Source organism: Falco rusticolus, chromosome 10 (genome assembly GCF_015220075.1).
Source record: "Falco rusticolus isolate bFalRus1 chromosome 10, bFalRus1.pri, whole genome shotgun sequence".
Lineage (NCBI taxonomy): Eukaryota > Metazoa > Chordata > Aves > Falconiformes > Falconidae > Falco > Falco rusticolus.
The window spans coordinates 21808836-21830222 of record NC_051196.1 but is presented as its reverse complement, the minus strand read 5'-3'; the positions used below and the strand labels follow the sequence as shown (position 1 = coordinate 21830222).

Sequence of the window (21387 nt, the reverse complement as noted above, 5' to 3'; positions counted from 1 at the left end):
ACCACGGGCGCGCAGGAGCCACCACCAAGCGGTGTCGGTCTGAAGCCAGGGCGGTGGTGTGGGGCAGCAGCCGCAGGCCCGAGCGCAGCTCCCCACAGGCGAACAGCTGCGGGCCCCGACCGGGAGCAGCGGCAGGCCGTGGCAGAGCCCGACACCTCCCTCCTTTCGTTCCCCGGGGCAGAGAGCCGGCCGTGGGCCCCCGCCCTGCGCCGCCGGGGCTGAGTGCGCCGGCTCAGGCCAGGCAGCCGCCCCCGGGCCCGGCGCCGCCGCTCCCCCTGCTGCGGCCCAGCAGACAGAGCGCGGCGCCGCCATGAGGCCAGGGCGGCGGCTCCCGTCATGCCGCGGGGCGCGTGGTGCCCGCCGGGAGCTGCGGTCCCGCGGAGGGGGCGGGGTGGGGGCGGTGACGGCGCGTGGCACTACAGCTCCCGGCAGCCCTCGCGGTTTGTTTTCCTTCAAACGAGGCCCAGGTCCGCCGGCCCCGCCCCTCGGCTCGCGGCGCGCGCGCGTCCCACCGTGTCCCGCCGCGGCCACCGTCGCCGAGCCCCGCCCCCTCCCCCCCGCTCCCGGCCCTTTGACCCCGTTGTTATGTCGGGCCCGAGTCGCCGCCGCCGCCGCCGCCGCCTCCGCCTCTTCCCCCGCCTCCTCCCGTAGCGCCCGGAGCCGCCCCCGCCCCGCGCCCCGCCCCGCGCGCCCGCGCGTGCCCGCCCCGCCCCCGCCGCCGCCGCCCGCCCGCCGCCCAGCCCGCCCGCCCGCGCGCCTAACGGTCCGCGCCCGCCGCGCCGCCGCCCGCGCGGGAGGAGGATGAAGGAGATGAAGCAGCGGAGGAAGAAGGAGCGCACGTGGGCCGAGGCCGCCCGCCTGGTGAGGGGGGGGGGTGCCGCCCCGCCGCGGGGGGGCCTGGGCGGGCCCCGGGGAGGGGGCGCGGGGCTCGGCGGGGCCTCCCCCGCCCGGGGGCTGCGCTGGCTCCGGCTCCGGCCCCCCGCGGTGACGGGGCCGCCTGCCGCCGCGGGCGGGGTGAGGCCGGGGGCTGGGCCGGGGGCGCTGCTACCCCCCGCGGTCGGCGCGCTCCGGTGCCCCCTCCCTGGTTGTTTCCCTCCCCCAGCCCGGCGGGGAGGGGAAGCACCCGGCGGGGGGGGCCGGGGCTGCGGGGGCGCTGCGAGCCCAGCCCCGGGGCCGGCCGGGGAATGCGGGGCTCCCCCTGGGGCCGCCGCTGCCTCCCGCCGGGCCGTGGCGGGCCCCGGGCCGGGCTCGTGGCGGTGCCGTCCCGGGCCCTTCGGGGCTTCTGCCCGGGGGTGCCCGGCACGGGCAGGGCTGCGGCCGGGCTCGGGCAGGGGTTCAGGCGCGGGGGAGGCAGCGCAGCCTCGGGGTGGCCCGGCCGCCGTTCGGGGCTGCGCCGCTGTCAAAAGTTTCTGGTTTGATTCCTGAGGCTGCGGGTTTGGGCCCAGCCCCGGCAGAGCCCAGCGCGCCTGCCGTGCCTGCCCGGCTCTCCGTGCCTGCCCACGCCACGGCTGTGCTGAGCCTGGTGTCCGCAGCGCCCAGCAGCCGTTATCTTGTTGCTTTTCCCTTTAGGAGACGTAGCTGCGGGTGTACCTTGGTCTTTTTTGTCTTTAAGAATGTCTTTTTTGTCTTTAAGAATGTGCTTGTTGACGGTTTAAACTTCCAAACCCAGGTCTGCTTTGATGGTGCTTGTGTAGGGCTGTTGGGACGGTGCTGCCACTCGGCCATCGCAATGGGAGCAGAGTGATTTCCCTCCATGAAGCCTGTGAGCCGTATCTGTCTTGAACCCTGTTTATAGACCAGGAATTATAAAAATAACTTCTATGTCTTTCAGGTAGCAAGCACAAACCAGTCAGAAGCTTTATTTAAGGGCTGTGTTTGGAGGTGCTTGGGCTTGTTGCCTGCACGGAGTGCTGATGGTCGCTGCTGTCTGCTTTTGCAGCTGGCTGGAAGGAGCTTTGCTGTCTCTGGCCTCTGCCTAGCAGCTGCTCCCTCTCAGTGACACAGATCCGTGCAGGTACAGGAGTGGAGTAAGGGACGATCTGGCTGCCTGCTGTCGGCATGAACGAACCTCTGCAGTTTCCTCCGTGTAGCCCTGTCAGTGGTACTCAGCTTGTGAGGATACGAGTGTACTGGCTGTAGTAGACGTGTAGAAATGGATTTACAGGGTTTGAGGGTGGTTTTTTTCCTTTGTTTTTTCTTTTGTGCATGTATTTATTTTGGCTTTGCTGGGCCAGGTTACATTGGAGCACATAAACATTCAGAAGGAGCAGTACGGGTGAGTCCAGCTGAGACTCATGTCTGGTATTGAGGATGTTCAGGATAGCTCTTGGTGCTCCTCCTGAGTAAGATTTGTTTGGCTGTCAGAGTGTTTTCTTACTGCTTGCCAGGAGGAAACCTAATCGGACAAGCATCTATCTTCCAGCAGCTTGCATAATCTTTTGTGTGTAAATTATAATATTTTAGATGCACATGACTTAGCTTGAAAAACTGGAGAAGGGCACGAGCCAGCTGCTGTAGAACTTCACTGCAGGAATCTGGTGCTCTAGTACTTCATCGTGCAGTTCTCAAAGATCCTGGCTCTGTGAGCCAAGCACGTCACTGCGGGTGACAGGGATGCTTTCCTCGTAGGTGACCTCAGGGGCAGAGGCAGTACTGGGTGACCTTGCATTCATTCAGATGTTCTGAGCTCTAACAGGTGAAAAAAAAAAACCAAAAACAAAACAGTATTTATAGGCTGCCTAGAGCAGCACGTGAGACTGCGACTCTGAAGCAGTCTCCTAACACGCATCCTCACCCCGTGTGATGGCAGAGGGATGGATTGCTTCACACAGCTCCTCTCTCCTGTCGTTTGGTCAGAACCTCAGGCATAGGCACTGTGGGTACAGGAGATGTCTAAGCCTCAACAGCATCTTAGAGCCATTGATGAACCAGAAATAGAACAATCTCATACTAGATTATCCACTTAGACCTACAGTTGCGTAGCCGCACTTCCAGCTTGCAGGACTGATTGTAAATCCACTAAAAATAGATCTTTATTTAACTTGTCTTACATGTGCTCCCTGTCAAAATGCTTTTAATTTTCCTTTCTGACACACACTATTGTATTTTGTGTTCCTCTCTCTTTGTTTCTGAGAATCATCAGCAAAAGTGTATTTCAGTGTTGCTGCTCCTACAGACCTAATACTACACACATTCCATAAACTAAGCCTTTAAAGATTCGTTTGAACACTCAGAGCCGTAGGACTATTCAACAAGTGCTGTCAGAGCTGGTTGTCCGGTAAACTGATGGGGGGAGTGATGGAAACTTCCATCATTGGGGGCATAGGAACACTTGACTATGAGTATTATAAATAGTGGAGGAGGGGGGAAAAAAAATCTTTTTTGGGGGTAAGAAATAGCTAATGTTGTTCAAGGTGTAGCTCCTGATGGAAGGTTGACGTGGTGCTGGCAGGCTGGAGAGGGCTGGGACAGGAGTCCGGCTTCTGGTGGCTAAAGCTGCAGGACTGCAGGATCTTCTTCTTTCCCCCATTTCTGCCATTAAGCAGCCTGTACACTTAATATAGCTGTTGATTGGAAATTGTTCCCCTGAGTGTAGAATCTTTTATCTTTATGTAAATGCTTGTTGATGCTCAGTTTTAGGCTGTGTATTTCGCTTGCTGTGCGTGTCACTTGAGAGGGAGTTTATAAGCTGTGGAGAATTTCCTTCTATTTCAAAACCGGCATGTTCCATTTTGTGGATCTTGCGCTCAGCCTGGGAGTGATGTGTTTCCCCTTGTCAGCTGTCTCCTCCCTTTGAGTGATGGGGGGTGACAGTTCACGAGGAAGGCATGGAAACGTAACCTATGGAGGTTTTTTGATTAGTGGAGGAAGAAGGGTGAGAGAGCTGTATTGACTGGGAATTAAAACTGTGTACTCCCTCTGAATATGGCTTATCACTTTCTTTGATCTTTTCTTTAAACTCTTTGTGTTTTCATTGTGCTTTATCTCAGTTTACGTAGTTCTCAAATTTCCATCCCCTTCCAGGTTAGCACCACCAATGCTTATGATCTTCAAGCATCTGAAAAATGCGTGTTGGCTGGATATGATTTAAGAAATTCCTTTTATCACAAAATATAGTTGAAGTGCAGAACTACAGTGACATGGATTGGGGTTTTTTTTTACTTGTGGATGTTGGAGATGGTGTGGAGTTGCAAAAGTTGCACTGCACAACTTTGTTTTTTTGGGGTGTTTTTTTTTGTTTTGCAAGTGTCCTGTTCATGCCACTTCAGAAGGCAGACTGGGCTTTGTGCCTTGCCACGGTGCTGCAGTGACTCAGTTCTAGATGTCACTGATATAAATGGGGCATTTGGGTTCCTCCAATGGCTTCTCCCACAAGTCAGACTGAAAGATAGCGTGTTGCTGACTCCTCTAAAGCATGGTGACAAATGAAATCAGGACCGTGCATCATCGTGGCCATTACGTTGGGGGAATTTAGACCACAGTTACGATCAAAACCTTCCCAAGTGAATACCCCTTGCAGCTTTTCTTGAATGTTTCAGGCCATGTCCTGTGCCTGTATCGCAGCCGTTTTGCTCAGTCGGACCCAGAGGTCTGTTGAGTTCAGTGTCTTTTGCATTCAGAGAGCAGCGCTGTCTGCTTCAATGGAAGGCGCAGGAGACAGCGTGTTAGGCAGCTGTAGGGTAATCTGCTCCCAAAGAAACATCGTGGCTTACATCTACTGCAGCTTATTTTTGTTCATTGTTTCCTGTTTATGTGGGTAATCATCTTATCCACAGAAATGTCCGGTCCTGGTTTTGAATTCTTGAGTTCTTGCTTCTAGATGTTTTGGAGCAGTAAGTTCCACAGGCTTTTTTTTTTTTTTTTTTAAATAATAGCCTCTTTAGTTCTTTGCTTGTAAGTGGCAATTCTATTCTTCATGTAATATATGAAAGGATGAGTTGTTACTTATTGTATTGCCTATTTAATATTTGATTTTACTCATTTCTTTCAAAGGCAGGCTATGCAAATCTTTTTAGTGTCTCTAGCCATAACTTTTTTCCACGTCCTTTACTGTTATTGTTGTCCTTTTCTGAATTCTGTCCTTCTCTGACAAGAATTCTGGCTCTTACCCATGGTACCCTTCTTGAGATGGAGCGAAGATGAAATGAATGCAGTAATCCAAGGAAGGTATGCTGTTGAATTATAGAGTTGTACAGTAATACTTGTAGGGGCAGAAAAATACTGGATGCTTTATTGAAAGGTAGGAAGGTGTATGGCAGGGGGAACATGTTACATTGAGGGCTGCTAACCACCGAGCAGTTCTGAAGGCCGTACGTGGCAGCAGCTCGGTCTAACCTAAATTGAAGTCTGTGGTAAAGCTTCCACTGGTTTCATGCTATGGGGTCAAGGCCAAATTCTTCTTTTTCTCTCCTTCATGTTTATATTTCAGTTAATTAGGGACCAGATAAAGGTAAGCCTTTTGCTGTGCTTACCGTGACTCTGAAATTTTTAGTGTGTGTCTTTTGCAGATGAATAAAGTTTTAAGAGGCACATTATTGGATCTGAACCACAGTTATGGGGCAGTTCTGTTAAAGCAGAAGCAAATTCTGTAATGACACGTGGTCTTTCTGTCTTTTCAGGTGCTGGAAAATTACTCTGATGCTCCTATGACCCCAAAACAGATTCTGCAGGTCATAGAGGCTGAAGGACTAAAGGAAATGAGGTTAGTATTGATGATCTTGTCTAAAACATAGTATGGAGCATGGGAGAGACTGCGTATGAAGGCTTGTGTTGCTTCGTGCAGTTCTGCCCCATCTCCAGCCCACTTCTCTTCCTTTTTTTATCTTTCTAGCTTTGTAGTTTCAGATGACAGTATAGACATTCGTATACAGGTTGGGGTGGGGGGGGGCAGTGTCTGTGACAATAACTGGAAGCTGCTCTTGGATTTTTTGATAATGTACAGAGTCCCCTTCATCCATCTATTGTAAAATAAATGCCTGTTGCAGATCAGACTCCTGCATTGTGTTGTACTTACCACTTGTATGGTTCTCTCATAAGTAGCTCTCAGTAGTTTCTGCTATTGTGACTCTAGTTTGAGAACAGTTTAATTTGGTCTCCTCTGATGCTTCATTTCTAGAGCAGACATTATGTTTTAGGAGACTCGTAAAAGTCTTCATTTTATATTACTATACTAACTTCTGCTCAGATTTTCGAGCACTGTGGTAGCGCTGCTCACACTGTTGCGGCTCTTGACACTGTATGGAGGAGATGCCCATACAGTGGATTTCATATGGAAAAGAACCTGATACAGAGCCTTGGAAACGCTAGGAGTGGGAGGCTGTTTCCCTTGGTTAAATTCCTGTGACAGCAGTAGAAGAGAGATGCAGTGTGTCTTGCAGATCCAAAAGAATAGGTAACCATGATAGCCCAAATGCCTCAGCTAGTGCTGCATGGCAAAAAAAAGCAAGTTTGACTCTGAGAGACAGCAAAAGCAGTCTCTTTTGGCTGCTGCACAGTGGTTGACTGCTTGGGAATCCAGATGTGTGGACTAGTCTTGCTTCCCCCTCACCTTGATTCTGTGGACTCTTTTCTACCATGGTGTTTGTGTTTCCTGAACCTGTACTTTGCCCAGCTACAGAAGGTAAACTAAGTCCTGGGACCTAACAACTCAAAATTTTAGCTTGTTTCTGCTCCTTATTTGTGTCTGAAATCAGGAAACAGCTGAGATTGTTTGAATAGTGGAAACCAGTGATGCATACAGAGGTGTCATGTGTAGGAGTTCCATTGTTTGGAAAGGGACGATGCTGGCATGTGTTGCTGCATCGACACTGGAGCTGTTGGAACGCCCACGTGCCGCTGGCGATCCTTGCTGAGGAGATCTTCACCAATGTGGATGCAGGCAGTGGTTTCACAGCTCTGAGTCTTAATTCAGACAGGCTTTTAATGAGGACCTTCATATAGCTTTGTTGTAGTCAATACTCCACACCTTTCTTGCATCGGTCCTGTTACTTAAGCAGGTAGTTGAAGATCTGCATGCACAGGCTGTCCTCTGCTGAAGGCAGTAGCAGGTCTCTTTTCACACGTGTAACCTGTCTTGGTGCTCTCCCCATTTTGACAAGTGAACTGTCACAGTATGTTACTAAAGACCAGACTTTGGAGCATGTGTCCAGTTAAATCTCACAGAGTAAAATCGTTCCTTTAAAGGTCGGTGTTTTTCCCTTGGGATGTCTGCTCTTCCTTCCCCAGTCATTAATTCTGTGCTTTAAGAAAGGGCTGTTTTCTTCAGAGTGTAATTGTTCACAGAATAAAGGCGGTGATCCTGCCTGGCTGAATATGCAGCAGACCTTGCTGGTACTTGTGTAGCAGCCCTTCCTGAAACTCCATTTCCTGGAGGAAATGGCTCAAGGGGCTCGAGATGTTTTTCCCTTTGAATCAGCCCTGAGGCACTGCTCCCTGGTTTGGGGGTCACACTGGTCTGTTGCGGGGGCAGCGTTCCTTACGGGTGGCACTGATGGTCCCGCGTGGCTGACGGGACACTTGGGCCCAGCACCACTGCTGAGTCCTAGCTCCTAGGAGAGTTTCTTAACTGTTTGGGTTTTTTTCTCATTTTTTTTTTCTCAATTTTTTTTCTCATTTCGAGGAAAACTGCTTATTTTGCCATTCTGAGAAGGCAGTCTGCGGCTGGTTAGCGTGCTTGGAGCGTCTGTTGAACACAGAAGGGAAAACACTGTCTAACAGGACAGAAGGCTGGAATTTTTTTTTCATAGGATCTAAAAGAGTAATTTTTTCTGTTGCCAAGGCTTGTGAAGAAATGTCCAAAAACTAAACGCATTCAGGGTGGAAATGGAAATTGTTCTAAGTTTTCAATTTGAGAAAGATTTTCTTTGAAATATTTTATCTCAATCCAGTTTTTAGTTTCACTTTCAATAATAATGAAATCAAGACCGCTTTAATGTCTCTTCCAGGTAACTTTCTGCCTGTACATGTGTAACTTACTGGAAAACATGAGATTTTGTGGCACAGAAGTTCCACCAGTGTGAGTGTAGGAAGGTTACTTTAACCAGGGAGTTACGTAGGACGTGACAAATTAGCACATCAGACCTTGTCTGTCTGACTCTGCTAGTGCAATTTTGTCTGTGACATGTGAGGGAAGATGTTCCAGAAACACACATATGTGTACAATTTGTGCTGGTTTTGTTTACATCTCTCTACTGCTAAAGAATTCTGGGGTTTTTTTGTAAAATCAATCCAACTCTGAAAGTTTCAAGCAGAGAAAGGGAGGAAACAGGTAAATTTGTTAAGCATCTAAAACGGACTGAGAGTAACTTTAAAATTGGTGTAACATTTCCTGTTTTCTGCTGGTTGCTTCGCTGTGATGTGTTGAGGTTGATGTACAGGTCAAAAAGGATAACGGTAGTACTGTTCTGACTGAGGTGCCCACCCCGTAAAGTTCATGAGCAGCATCTCGGTTCCCCTCAGCTAAATGATGCCCGTTTAAACAGGTCTTTCGGGCTGTTTTCTTGATAAGGCCATTTCTTAACACTTAATGTTTTCTTTCTTTTTCTATTTCAGTGGCACTTCTCCCCTAGCATGCCTCAACGCCATGCTCCACTCCAATTCCAGGGGAGGTGATGGACTCTTTTACAAACTGCCCGGACGCATCAGCCTTTTCACACTGAAGGTAAACGCTGAGTTCCTGCTTGCAGCTGAGGGCCGAGGTGCAAGTTCTGCTTGTTACGCATAGCTGAGTGTTAAACTGCCACGGAGCATCATATGAGCTGGATGTGCCGCATGTGAGAGTGTCATGTGAAAGGGTGTCTGGAATTCATTATTTCATTAGAGCTTGTACCTTTCAGCTATATTCAGCCATAATAATTCCTTTTTTAAAAAAAAAAACCTATTATTTCTTGAATTTCACAAAGAAGGTAAATCCTCTTATTCCAGTACTTGGTGTCCAACTCAGGTGGCTGCTTATCGAAACAGTTCCATGCTCTCCTTTTCTGCCAGCCTCAAGGGAACACAGCCAACCAATAAATTAAACTGGTCTGAGAGCTTGTAGCTACAAGTAAAATCTTGATAGGAAAATGTGTATTCATTTTTCTAGTTGTTTGTTTTGTGTTCCACTGCATTCTGTGTCTATTTAGCATCACCATTTTCCTCAGATCTTGAGATCTTTGTGGAATGTTTTTTATTTTTAGTTTATTGTCCTGCTCATCTTAAATGTTGAAAATGTTTCTGGTCTTAGGCTTTTCTTTTGCATTGTTTTGTACCATTGGGTTCCCTGATAAATGTCAGCATGGTAGACAACAGGTATCTCAGCTATTTCATTTGTTTTTTGGTTTTTTCCCCTGATATCAGAAAATGTTAAATTGTTGTGTTTTGCTGAAAATAGATGGCATTGAAATGGCTTTGATTATACAAATAGCAAATACAACTCTTAAGCTCCCTGTCTTATTATTTGGCTATCCTGACGCTACCTGCTCTTTTATAGTAAGAATGAGATACTTCTTTTTAATAGAAGCTGCTTGCTTGCAGAAAATTGCAATCAGTTATTATCCTTATGAATTTTGAGTATGTTTGAATTACTCAACTAGGAGGTGTCTATGAAGCGTGCTAATAGTTTATATGACTTCTGTTCCACTATGAGCCTAAATACACTTTAAAATACCTTTCTGCATCAAGGATTAAAATAGGGAAGATAAAAAAAATAAGCTTAAAAACTATATCCGCTAAACTGTCTGTTCCCAGTGGTTGGGAGGGAGGACCGTAGCCATGCTGGTTCTGTTTGCCCATTTAGAAGGATGCCTTGCAGTGGTCCCGGAATCTGTCTGTGCCAGAAGGGGAGGAGCTGGAGGATACAGCAGACGCAGAAAGCTGTGAGTCCAATGAAGCAAGCACTGTGAGTGGTGATAATGATGGTAAGTGTCTAATGACATTAATCTTAAACTATAGGATCTACTTCTGTGTCTGACTGAGTGCCCATTTCTTTCAGTGTCTCTTGATGACACCTCCTCTAATGCCTCGTGTTCCACTGAATCTCAGAGCAAGGGACCTGCTACTACCAGGGAGAGCTACAGAACCGCCTCCCAGGTAGGAAGAAGTGGGGCTGACGGGAAATGTGAAGCCTCGCAAGGGGAGCTTCCATTACTGTGTGATAGCTGGGTTGGCGTGGCAGGGATTAGTTGTGCACAGGTCCTCAAAGAGTTACAGGGCTGTTTGCTTAGGTGAGGAGTTTGCAGTGTGGGGAGGAGTCAAGTACAGGAAAGTATTTTTGAATTCTCTGCTATTCATACATGTTGACACCTGAAGATTTACCTAGGGGCTAGGTAGTTCTTTGAGGACTGTGCTGCTTAGAAGATTATTTTACCTCTCCATAATGTCTTTGTTCCTTTGGATATTTTCTTTTTGTTTGTTTCTTTCTGGACTGCAGACAACCAAACAAAAGAAGAAGACTGGTGTAATGCTGCCACGTGTTGTCTTAACACCCCTGAAAGTAAATGGGGCACACATGGAGTCTGCCTCAGGTGAGCATTGCTTTTGTTGTGGTGGTTTTCTAATGACATTATTTCTAATAATAATTCAGTAGTCCCTAGTTATCTGTAAGTTTGCCTGAGGACAACTTTTAACTCTTGACGAGAATGCATGTGACCACAGAGAACTCTGTGTACGTTTAACTCCACCAAAATAGTTGGTAGATAGGCAATAGCCTGTAAATACTGGATCTCCTATTAGCACGTAATTCTTCTCTGTTAAACCACTCTCCAAGTTGGGCTTCTGTTGGTCTTTGTATATTTTTATGGAATCGTTTTGCTTTTAGGCTTCACAGGGAGGCATGCTGATGGGGAGAGCAGCAGCACATCCAGCAGCAGCAGCAGCTCTTTGGCCCTGTGCAAAGCCACCTTGCGCAGTAGGACAGAAATAAACAGGGATCCTCCGCAGCTTCTGAGAGGTATCCGAAAGCCCACAGCTGGTAGGTGTTTCTGGTTAAAGTTAGAAAAATAACTGGCCGTAAAAGCAGGCAATGTTGAAGTCCGTGTATATCTGAGAAAAGAACAGCGAGGCTGTCTTCCTTCAGAAGGCGTATGATGACCTTGAGGCTCACAAGCCAGGTCTTCCTCCCTGAATGTTACTGAGGCAGTAGTTTAAAAGTTTGCCTAGTCTGAAGAGCAGCATCAAGAATTGTACATGAATATGACAGAAATGTGGCCTCATATCAAAATTCCAGATGCATGTGTGCTAGCTGGTGTTCGAGAGTCTTTCTTCATACTTCAATGCCACAGTCTTTTCTCATATATTTTGCTCCTTTTGCTGTAGTAGTTTGAGATTAAACTCTTGCCTGTAATGCTGAAATACTTTTATATGACAATGATTATTTTATTTGCCTGTCCTTAAACTACAGGGCAAATGAAACGAAACAGGGGTGAAGATATTGACTTTGAAACACCTGGTTCCATTCTTGTCAATACAAACCTGCGAGCTCTGATAAACTCCAGAACCTTTAATGCGCTCCCATCACACTTTCAGCAGCAGCTTCTTTACCTCCTTCCAGAAGTTGATAGACAGGTATGAGGGTGCAGCATTGGAGTGTTTTCATCACATCGCCTCTTGGTTGCAGAATGGCTGGAGCAAATGTTTTTTTCTGTTTGCCCCGTCAGGTTGGGGCTGACGGGCTGATGCGTCTCAGTGGCAGTGCTCTGAATAATGAATTCTTCACCCACGCTGCGCAGAGCTGGAGAGAACGACTAGCTGATGGTGAGCAGCTTTGCTTTCCTGGGTGGCTGGAGGATCGGTACTCATGGGATTATTTTTTGGTTTGTTTTGTTTTCTTTTACAGTTAATGAATGAGAGTTTAGTCCAATTCTGCAGTCTTATCTGACTATGTTGCCCCCAACTTGTCTTCTTTTTTTGTTTTGTTTTCTTTAAAAACCAAAGATGCATTTTCCTTTGGTGCCACGGGACTTTCAGAACGAAGTGGTTGAGGTGTAAAGTAGTGTCAGGCTTATCTTTCCTTAAATGGTGGCCTCTGTCTGGAAAAACATGATTCTTTTTTTTTTTGTCAGACTTGCTTGAGGCTGTGTGACCATTGCCCGTAAGGAGTGGCTGGCAGCATGTAGATCTGTAGTAGGGTGGAGAGCAGGGCGATAACAGAAAGTCTGTCCTTTGTATATAGAGCTGCTGTACTGTTAAAACACAAAAGGTTGCATTTGCAGAATCACTTTTGTTTGGAACTGAATTTCAGTCTCTTGCCTTCCATGTAGGTGAGTTCACCCACGAGATGCAAGTTCGAATTCGGCAGGAGATGGAAAAAGAAAAGAGAGTGGAGCAATGGAAAGAGAAGTTCTTTGAGGACTACTATGGGCAAAAGTGAGAAATTGTACCTCATGTGTCCTGTTCTGTCTGTGTTGATGCAGGTGGCAGGGTGTGTTTCTGCTTGTAGATACCTGAGAAGTTGCAGCATAAACTGCTTGAAAAATACAGGTTTTGGGGTGAAACATTCAGACTGTTGCACCAGGGAAATCCTTGGTGGAATTGGCTGTGTCACAGCAGAATTTTGTAGCCTGTGTATGTTTTTTTCCAAGACAAGTTAATATGACTCGTTTTCCATCAATAATTTTTACATTTTCTTATTTTTCTCATTCCCTGTGATAGTCATGTGGGATAGCAAATGTATAGGTTATCTCATTGCAGACTGACTTAATAAGGTTTTGATGAGTCTCTGCTTTGTGATGCGTTACTATGTATAGTTGTGTGCAGTACAACTATAAGTAAAAGATTAAATGCTTAAATTGGGATGGGCTGTAGCTTTTAGCTGGTTTTTGTGTTTGCCTTGTAGGTTGGGCTTGACCCAAGAAGAATCCCAGGAGCAGAATTTGGTGCAAGAAGATGCCGAGAACAGGACAGGACTGTCTGTTAAAGGAGAAGCAAGACTGCCGCGCGGTCCGTCTACACGGCAGAGAGATGGGCACTTCAAGAAGCGCTCTCGGGCTGACCTGAGATGCAGAGCCAGGAGGAGCCTGTACAAATTGCGTGAACCTGAGCAAATGGAGGCTTCCAAAGAGACTGCTTCTGTAGGACCAGATTCCTCTCTTCATAAAGAGACAAAGCCTGAAACAGACCTGAAGAAAGATGACCTGACGAGCCCTTCGGCTGCAGTACTGAAGCCAGAGAGTTCAGAATTGCACCTCTCTCCAGAGACTTCCAAATCACACAGTAAATCGGAGGATCTGTCACTGGCAGCTGCAAACAGAATTCCCAGTTTGCCCCCAGAGTACTCTGCTCGGGAGTCCAAGGACCAGAAGAGGAAATGCTTTGAGGAGGCTGCCTCTGCATCCTTCCCCGAAAAGAAGCCCCGGCTTGAAGATCGTCAGTCCTTTCGTAACACAATTGAAAGTGTTCACCCAGAAAAGCCACAGCCTACTAAAGAGGAGCCAAAAGTCCCACCCATCCGGGTAGGAAAGAGAATTATAGCTGCTTGGTATCTCGGGGCTGTCACGCTCAGTAGCATCAAAACATTATTAAAATGTCAAGTGTTGTCATCTTAAGCGAAGAAGTGGAAGGGTTTCACTGGTAGAGCTGGCTAAGTAACTCTGAATACCACAGTTTACAATCTTATTTAGACAGGCAAAGAATGGAAAATCATGGCAAGGTTTTTGCACAAGAGCACAGGGTAACCTTGATTTACTCCGTTAGTTTGCATTTCTGTCGATACAGGAACGACTTTTCCTGAAACTAGCTGACTTGCAAAAGAGTCCTTCAGATTCTGCTCTTTGTCCTGTGTAATTTCTCAGTTCCTTTCCTTTTGGGCAGAATCTTAGTGTTCCTTCTGGCTTTTCCCATTTTGACTAGAGGCATCCATCTTAGCTTCAGGGCAGTCATCCTGATGTAAAGGAGACCATTTTGATTTCTGAAGATCTGTATGTAAATCACTTATTTCGTATTTGTCTGCAGCCTCTGGTAAAACAACGTTAATATTTACTGAGCTTTCATGTATCACATGACAGAGCACATAAGCAGAGGTTACAGGGAGCTTGCTACTTCTCTGCCAAAATTAGTTTTTTAAGTTGGAATTTTAAATTTTCGTTGAATTCTTATGGTAAGAATTGTGATGAACGGATGCTAATGAAGTGCATTTCACTGTCTGAAGTAATTGCTTTTCCCTTTCTTTCAGATTCAACTTTCACGTATTAAACCACCCTGGGTGGTTAAAGGTCAGCCCACTTACCAGATATGCCCCAGGATCATCCCCAACACGGAGCCCTCCAGCCGGGGCAGGACTGGGGCCAGAACACTCGCAGACATTAAGGCCCGTGCTTTGCAAGCCCGAGCCCAGCGAGAAGCTGCTACAGCCGCCATTGGAGGTGGGGGTGGCCCAGGTGGAGGGAGAAGCACTGATGAAGGAGGTGGTGGAGGAGAATCCAGCAGCCATACAGAGCACCGGAGATCAAAGAGAACTCATGGAAAGCGTTCGTCAGATCTACAGCGAGCACAATTACTGTCGTCTCTCCATCTGAATGGAGAAAAGGTTCACTCCGAGGTGGCTTCTCAGGAGGCTGACAGGAATTCCTTCCTCTCTTCGAGACAAGAGCCCTCTTCTTCAAAGAGCGAGGGAAGTGGTGTTCTGGAACGCGCTGCAGGCACTAGCTCAGGGGAAGCTCAGCCTGGTGATCGTTCACCTAGAAGGCAGTTCTGTGATGCTTTGACTGGGTCATCCTTAGACAACACGACTCCTGAGAGGCAGGAGGAGAGCCCTGAGCAGCTCCTCTGTGACCTAAGGACCGAAACCCCATCTTGTGTTGCGTCACAGGAGAGGCAAAGTACAAAGCTGAGATGCGTGGGTCCTCCAGTAAACGGTCTGTTGTGTTCTCAGGTGCAGGGAGCTGCGCTCAGTCCTATGGAAGATGGGGTTGTGTTGGAACTCAAAGGTGTTGGTGCTTCCACCGTACAGCTGGATTATCATTCTGATGTAAAGGAAAGTTCCTCCAGTTGTCCTGCTCTTCTGCCAGAATTGTCATTGGGAGGTAAAGAATGCCATGAGCCAGAAATGGTGTCTAGATTTAGATTTAATGGCTCCGAAACATGTGTGGCTGATAGCGATAACTCCAAAACAGTGACTGCTGGAGTGGAGAAAGCCGTCCCCGTGCTGTGCAACTTTGCACACTTGCAGGCAGAGAAAGAGTGTGATGGCAAACTAAGCAATGAAGAACAAAATGCAGAGTCTCTGGTGAAACCTTCTTTACACGATGACTTTATTTCTCAGAAAAGGATAGATACCTCTGAAAAACTTCGGCAGCTGAGGGAGAGGTGCCCCAGAACAGAACCAGAAAATGCACATCAGCCACTAAGAGAGACCCAAGAGTTCAAGACAAATGGAGATGATGAAATACAGAGTACACACAGTGAAACAACAGATACTGCTTCAGATTTTGAAGGTGACGTACCTGATGAGAATGTGGAGATGGATGTATGTTTCAGAAATGCCGGCTGTAGGGAAGTGGCTGGGAAAGACTCCTCCTGTCACAGCAGCACTGAGAGATGCAATAGGATTAGAACAACATCGTCTGTGGAAACAGATAGTCTGGCCTATGTTGTGGACTTCCCTGCAGCGGTGAGCGCTGCACCTCCATCTCAGAGATGGGGACCACATGCATCGTTGCCCCAGAAAGCTGAGCAGCCGACAGGTTCTGCTCGGCCCGTATCCTCTATTGAAACCAACAACCCTCTGGTGATGCAGCTGCTTAAGGGGAACCTGCCACTGGAAGAAGTTCTCCCAGTATCTCATGCCAACATCAAGGTGGAAATTATGCAGCCACCACTGGACAAGCAGTCAGAAAGCCTCTCTCTGCAAGTGGAGAGAGGTAGCAGTTGCTATTTTGGCAAAGAGTCTTCTGCAGATGTAGGAATAAAGGGGAGTGCCCTAAGCAGGAGCGATGACTTCCACTCAATGAGGTCTTCCATAGATCCCCAGGAAAATAAGTGCGGATCAGGAGCAGCGTTGCCTAGAGCAGCAGATGCGGAGGATCAGTCTATTCCAGAAAAGCATTCCAAAGTTGGCTCGACTTTAAGCTGCCGAGACCAAGTGGCAAATGTGGGAAGTGCCTCTCAAAAGCCTGAAGATACGGGCCCTCAGGAAAGAACTTTTCCTTCCTGTAGCTTTGAGGAGCAAAAGGAGTTGCCCAAGGTCCATCGGGTGCCACAGCACAACCCATTGGCAAGTGTCGTCACAAATAAAAGTCCAGAGAAGTTGAACGCCTCTACGGAGCCTCGGTTTTTATCTCCATCTGTAACTTCTCTCAGTCCGAGTCAGACGGGAGGTGTGTCAGTCAATAAAAATTATGTTGGAGTTCAAGGCAAAAAACTCTTTGGTTCCGGTTTTCCTTGCAAACCCAGTGTTAGACTACATCACTCCAGAGCTTTGGATCAAGTTTCAGCCATGGGAACCTTGTCTCCCAGCAAACAGATTCCTGTAGACAAGAGCTGTGCATCGGGAGAAGGAATCCCAGCTGTGAGGGAAGAATGGACTCCAAAGCAGCACACCAATGGCCTGGGAGGAATAAAAAATGAGAATGTGTTGGCATGTGGCAGCCCAGCCAAGAGGAACACAGAGAACCGGAAGGATGCAATGCAAAACCCCACGGAGCTGACTGAGCATTTGCAAAGTGTTCCACTGGTTATGGACTTGCCATTTTTTAAGTTTTCAAGGGAACCAGGGAAAGGACACAATCACCCTTTGGAGCCTTCTTCCATACCTTCTCAGCTCAATATCAAGCAAGCGTTTTATGGGAAGCTTTCTAAGCTGCAGCTTAATTCCACCAGCTTTAATTATTCATCCAACACTCCAGCTTTTCCCAGAAGTCTTGCTGGAAGCATGATGCAGCTAACCCACAAAGCGAACTTTGCTGCAAACCATAATACGTCCCTTTCTGTGCAGATGTTTGCTGATAGCAGCAGTGTTGACGAGATACCGTTCAAGTGCTCGTGCAGCCTTAAAGCCATGATCATGTGTAAAGGCTGTGGGGCGTTTTGTCATGATGACTGTATAGGACCCTCTAAGCTTTGTGTATTGTGCCTTGTGGTGAGATAATAAATTATGGCCATGGGACAAATTGTATATTCAGTGTGTGTATTTTGATAATGACTGATCCTAAAACCTGTACACAAAATACTATTCTGTTTATAGTAGAAATGCTATTACACTTTGTTTTGGTGAGGAAAGTTGACTTGCCTTCCCACTAAAACCTACAGTGCAAAACCCTTTCTTGCTCACGGTTACACTCCAATCTCGGTGGGCTGCGCCCCGCTGGAGCGATCCTTCTGCTTCGTGCTATTGTGGAAATCCTGATTGTGCTTTGATACACGTGCTGAGGCTAACACCTGAGCGAGAGGCAGTTTGCTGTGGCAATCCGTGGACCCTCTTGTCGAGGAAATCTACATCCAAAGGAACTGGAACAGGGTGTTTTCTATTTCAGGGCTGCGCTAGGTGAGGCCCTACAGTCTTCCACTCTCCCTTTCTGCCATCTCCATTCTCGGTTTGCATGGGAAGTGCTGCTGCACAGTGAGCGTAAGCAAAGAGCTTGCTCTGCCGTGACGGTTCTGTACGGTTTTTGGATGCTCCAGCAGAACGTGGTGCCCAGTGACGCATGCTGCGGGTGGCTGTGGAGCCGTATACAGCGAACCATATACTGGATGGAGCCAGCTCGGAGGATGCAAGAAGAGGAAAAGAAATAAAATAAAAAAAAGTGGCAGGTGCCAACCCGATGCCTTCTGCTGGTCTGCAGGAAAATGTGTGGCCTGGGGAACTGTGTGCCTGGCTGAACTCTTGGACCAGCCGATGTGACTGCCTCTTTTGGCTGACTTCCACAAACTTGTGTGAAACGTTGGAGGTTCCTAGAAGCTCGTTTATGTGGCCTGCAGTCTCTGCATTGCAGCCCTGCAATGAGGACTTGAACACGACAGCATCTGACCACTTGCAAGCGTCTAGCTGTGCATCTGTGTGATGATCATCCTAACATTTAAAGCAGTGTTTTTTTCTTCTTTTTTTTTAATATATTTTCATTTTTGGATGTATAAAGTGAATTATTTGGCTCCTGTAAGTATCCTCTATGCATCTGTTTGATCATGTATTTATATGTTGTACACAGTACTGGCCAACTCTGTAAATGGATGTAATGTACATAGAACATAAAGGGTTCTTTTTTCTTTTTTTTTTTTTCCCCCTTGGATTTTCAGGCTCTACAGCAGTATTGCATTAAAGTGGTTGTTAGTTATTAATCTGCATCTGTAGTCAGAGCCACTGTATTCTGTCTTGGCTGACGTGAGGCTCAACATGCAAAGGTGTGTCTCGGTTCTGACAGCCTCCCTCTGCCTGGGCGTCCATGCCACGTTGTGCAGGTGACTGGTGTGCAGACTCAAGGATGACCTGGTGGGATTTGCCGAGTCGAGCGCGCTTCACTGGTCACTCCTCCAAGCTGCCGGCAGTTGTTGCTGTAACTGATCTCCTGGAGCATGGCTGTAGCTGCATTGCAAGAAGGTGAACATCCTTGTGCATCCATAGATTGAGAGCAAAACTGACTTTCTGCCTCTTTGGAGCGATTGCTAATCGAGTGAATTGCTTCACTGTGGGGAGAAGTCAGCTCTCTTGTTTAAGCAGGCAGTAGCAAGAATTATAGGGGGTTTATTTTCATTTTTTTTCTTCTTGTCCCTTTTCTAGCTCTGTCCTACCTCCCTTGACCGTGTGCTTTTTTTTCTCTCTCTCTCTTTTTTTTTTTCTTTTTTTTTTTTTTTTTAACATGCAAGTCCCTATTTGAGATGCAAGCCTGAGGGATGCAACAAGTTTAGTCTGTGAAATGGTTTATCCTTAGTGCATCTGACAGCCTCATGTTGTGGGGACGTGGGAGGGAGACCAACACGCCTGCCCGCACCCTGGGGTGAACAGGACGGTGGTGGTGGAGGCGGAGCGGAGGTGTGAAACCTGCTTACCAAAGATAGGGAGTGGAGCTGGGGGTCTGGCTCTGCCTCCTTTGGGGCCACTGTAGTGTGCAGATTGAACTGGTCTGGTTTGCAGAGCCCTCGGGGGGGTCTGCTCATGTATGTCCCTTGTGGTATTGGAAAAATAAACACTCTGTAAAACCTGCATTTGTGGTTTCAATCCTCTTTTTCTGAAATCATCCTCTGTGCTCTCCAAGGCAATATTGCTTTTCCTCTCGTGTTTTTTAACTGGGAGCGTTCCAGAGCTCTGCTCAGATGATGAAGGCGGTGGGGGTGGGGGTGGGCTGTGTTGCTGTCTTGGCTTCATTAAATCGTGTTTTATGCACTTACAGATAACTGAAGACAGTGCACCTACTGCAGATGCGGTGTGGCTCTTGGGACTCGGATACCCTGGAGCCTCCAAAAGCAGCAGCGTGGCTGCGGGAGCGATGGCTGCGACTGCATGAGCCCCCCGGTAACGGGGCTGCCTGCCCAGCTGGGGCGATGCCCATGGGCACCGTGAGCAGCCCCGGTGCTGCCAGGCAGGTCTTGCTGCTGCTCGTACGTGCCGTTACGTTGCTGTCATAATTGCTCGATAAACAGATCTGAAATTGTTTTCTAAAGAGCGTGACAGCGTGATACCAGTTACACTGTTTATTGAAACTGCCTGTAAACGGAACGTCGCTGATCCACCCTTCCTCTCTTCTAGGTAAGAAAAGAACGGGAGTTAAGTTTCGTGTCGGGGTTCTGGTCTCGTCACGGCGTGAATCTCCCACCAGGCAGACGGTAGATGATTCCATGAACTGAGAAGCAGGGCTGGGGGGCTGAGATCTGCGCGGGGCCGTAACATCGACCTTTCCTGCTGGCGTAGTGCTGCGGCACAGCAGCGCCGGTGCCCTGTTCTCCCAGTTCCTCCACGTCCTGGTGCTGGCATGTTGGTGGCCACAAAGGCAGCAGCAGCGGAGCCTCCTGGCTGCTTGGGTCTGCTCGCTTTACAAGTGACGGTGACAAGGAAAAGGGGGCCGAGCCCAGCATTGCTGCGTTGGCGCCAAGGGAGCTCTGTCCCAAGCCTTGAGGAGGTTTATGGTTTAAAATCTGCCTCGCTCCGGCCAACCTCGGTGTCTCCGCATGCTGTGGCATGTGCCACAGGTCTGTGCCAGCACAAGAGCCGTGGCCAGGGCAGTGGCTGGTCCAGCACTGTTTTTTTTCAGGAGAAAAAAGGCTTTTGTGGTTTTTGGTAGTTCCTTGATATTCTCCTGACTCTGGCAGCCTGTTTGCAGACACAGGTGTGGTTAAAGATACACCATTAATCTAAATAAGCTATAAGTAAGGAATGCAAAAAGTAAGAGTTGTTACTTAGGTAAGCTTTAAAACTAAATAGTCAATAATTATCTATTTTATTGGTCTGGTAGGTGATGTCAGGATTAGTTACCTCTAGAACAGGGGAGCTTCGAGGTCTCAAGAGTAAAACCCTATTAATGCTGGAATTTCACACAGAGCAAATGTAAATTGGTGGTTTTTTCTCTGTGGTATTTCTCTGCTAAATAGTAGATTTTCTCTCACAGACCATCTGCTGTTGGGGTCCAGCTCTGCCGTGCGCTGGAACATCCTGGCTCCGCGGTGGAGCTGGCTGCGGACAGAGGGGACTGTCCGAATCAGCCAAGACGCCGCTGCCCACGGCGCTGCAGAAGCAGCAGCAGGTATTGCCAAAGGTGCTGGAAGCTGGTTTGCACGCTGGTGTGACGGAGCACAGCTAATCCCCACGGCTTGCAGCCATCTCCCTTGCTCCATTTGAAACCTAGGAGCAGAGCTTATCCAGAGGCTTACAGTTACTAAACCTGTGCTGGGGCAGAGGAGAGGCGCTTTACCTGTGTGCTACAAACCCCTCGCGTTAGCTCTGTGTACACGCATCCGTTAACGAATTACTATGGAAGGGCCATTGGGATGTGCTGTCCGGGTGAGTACACACAAGCTCGAACGCTCAGGTGGGTCCTGGCCATCGCTCAGGGCTGCAGCCGTCCTGGGGAAGGTGCAGGTCGCGCCGCGCCGCAGCCCAGGCGCAGGTGGAAAGGCAGTTTCCACCAAAGCTGCAAACCGACTTGACTGCTCTGTCCTGGCCCCTCCTGTCAGCCAGCTGCTGCTGCACATCAGGAGAGTTTTATCTACACAGTGCTTTGAGGTAAACGTTTTATGGATGCAAAGGTTTATTATATTTAGTGAATAAAGCTGGTAACGAAAAATCAGTACTTTCCATGAGGGAGAGGGAAAACTTTCCACAAACTTCAATGAAAACTCCATTATTATTTTTTTCCACAAAAAACAGACACTTCACAAAATTAATTTTTCAAAATATAAGTTAAGCATAAAATTTGTGACTAGCCCCACTTGTGAGTGCTAACGCTGCTCTCTATGGTACCCGCGGCTGTCTGTTAAGGAATGGAAAGC

The 21387-nt window shown here is 48.1% G+C and overlaps 1 protein-coding gene across 2 annotated transcripts; it reads left to right on the top strand.

The window, feature by feature from the left end:
• The first annotated feature begins 742 nt into the window (after positions 1–742).
• Positions 743–19110, top strand: ASXL1 (ASXL transcriptional regulator 1). Of its 2 annotated transcripts, none has more exons than XM_037402408.1 (12): positions 743–861; positions 5619–5701; positions 8551–8659; positions 9776–9896; positions 9971–10068; positions 10409–10502; positions 10796–10948; positions 11378–11541; positions 11634–11730; positions 12237–12342; positions 12812–13427; positions 14147–19110. In XM_037402408.1, exons 1-12 carry the CDS (start codon positions 802–804, stop codon positions 17057–17059), a joined length of 4614 nt encoding a protein of 1537 aa, XP_037258305.1. In that variant the 5' UTR covers positions 743–801; the 3' UTR covers positions 17060–19110. The 2 variants fall into 2 exon arrangements, with proteins under 2 accessions (XP_037258305.1, XP_037258306.1); XM_037402409.1 differs by lacking the exon at positions 743–861 and adding an exon at positions 1383–5166.
• Positions 19111–21387: the final 2277 nt, after the last annotated feature.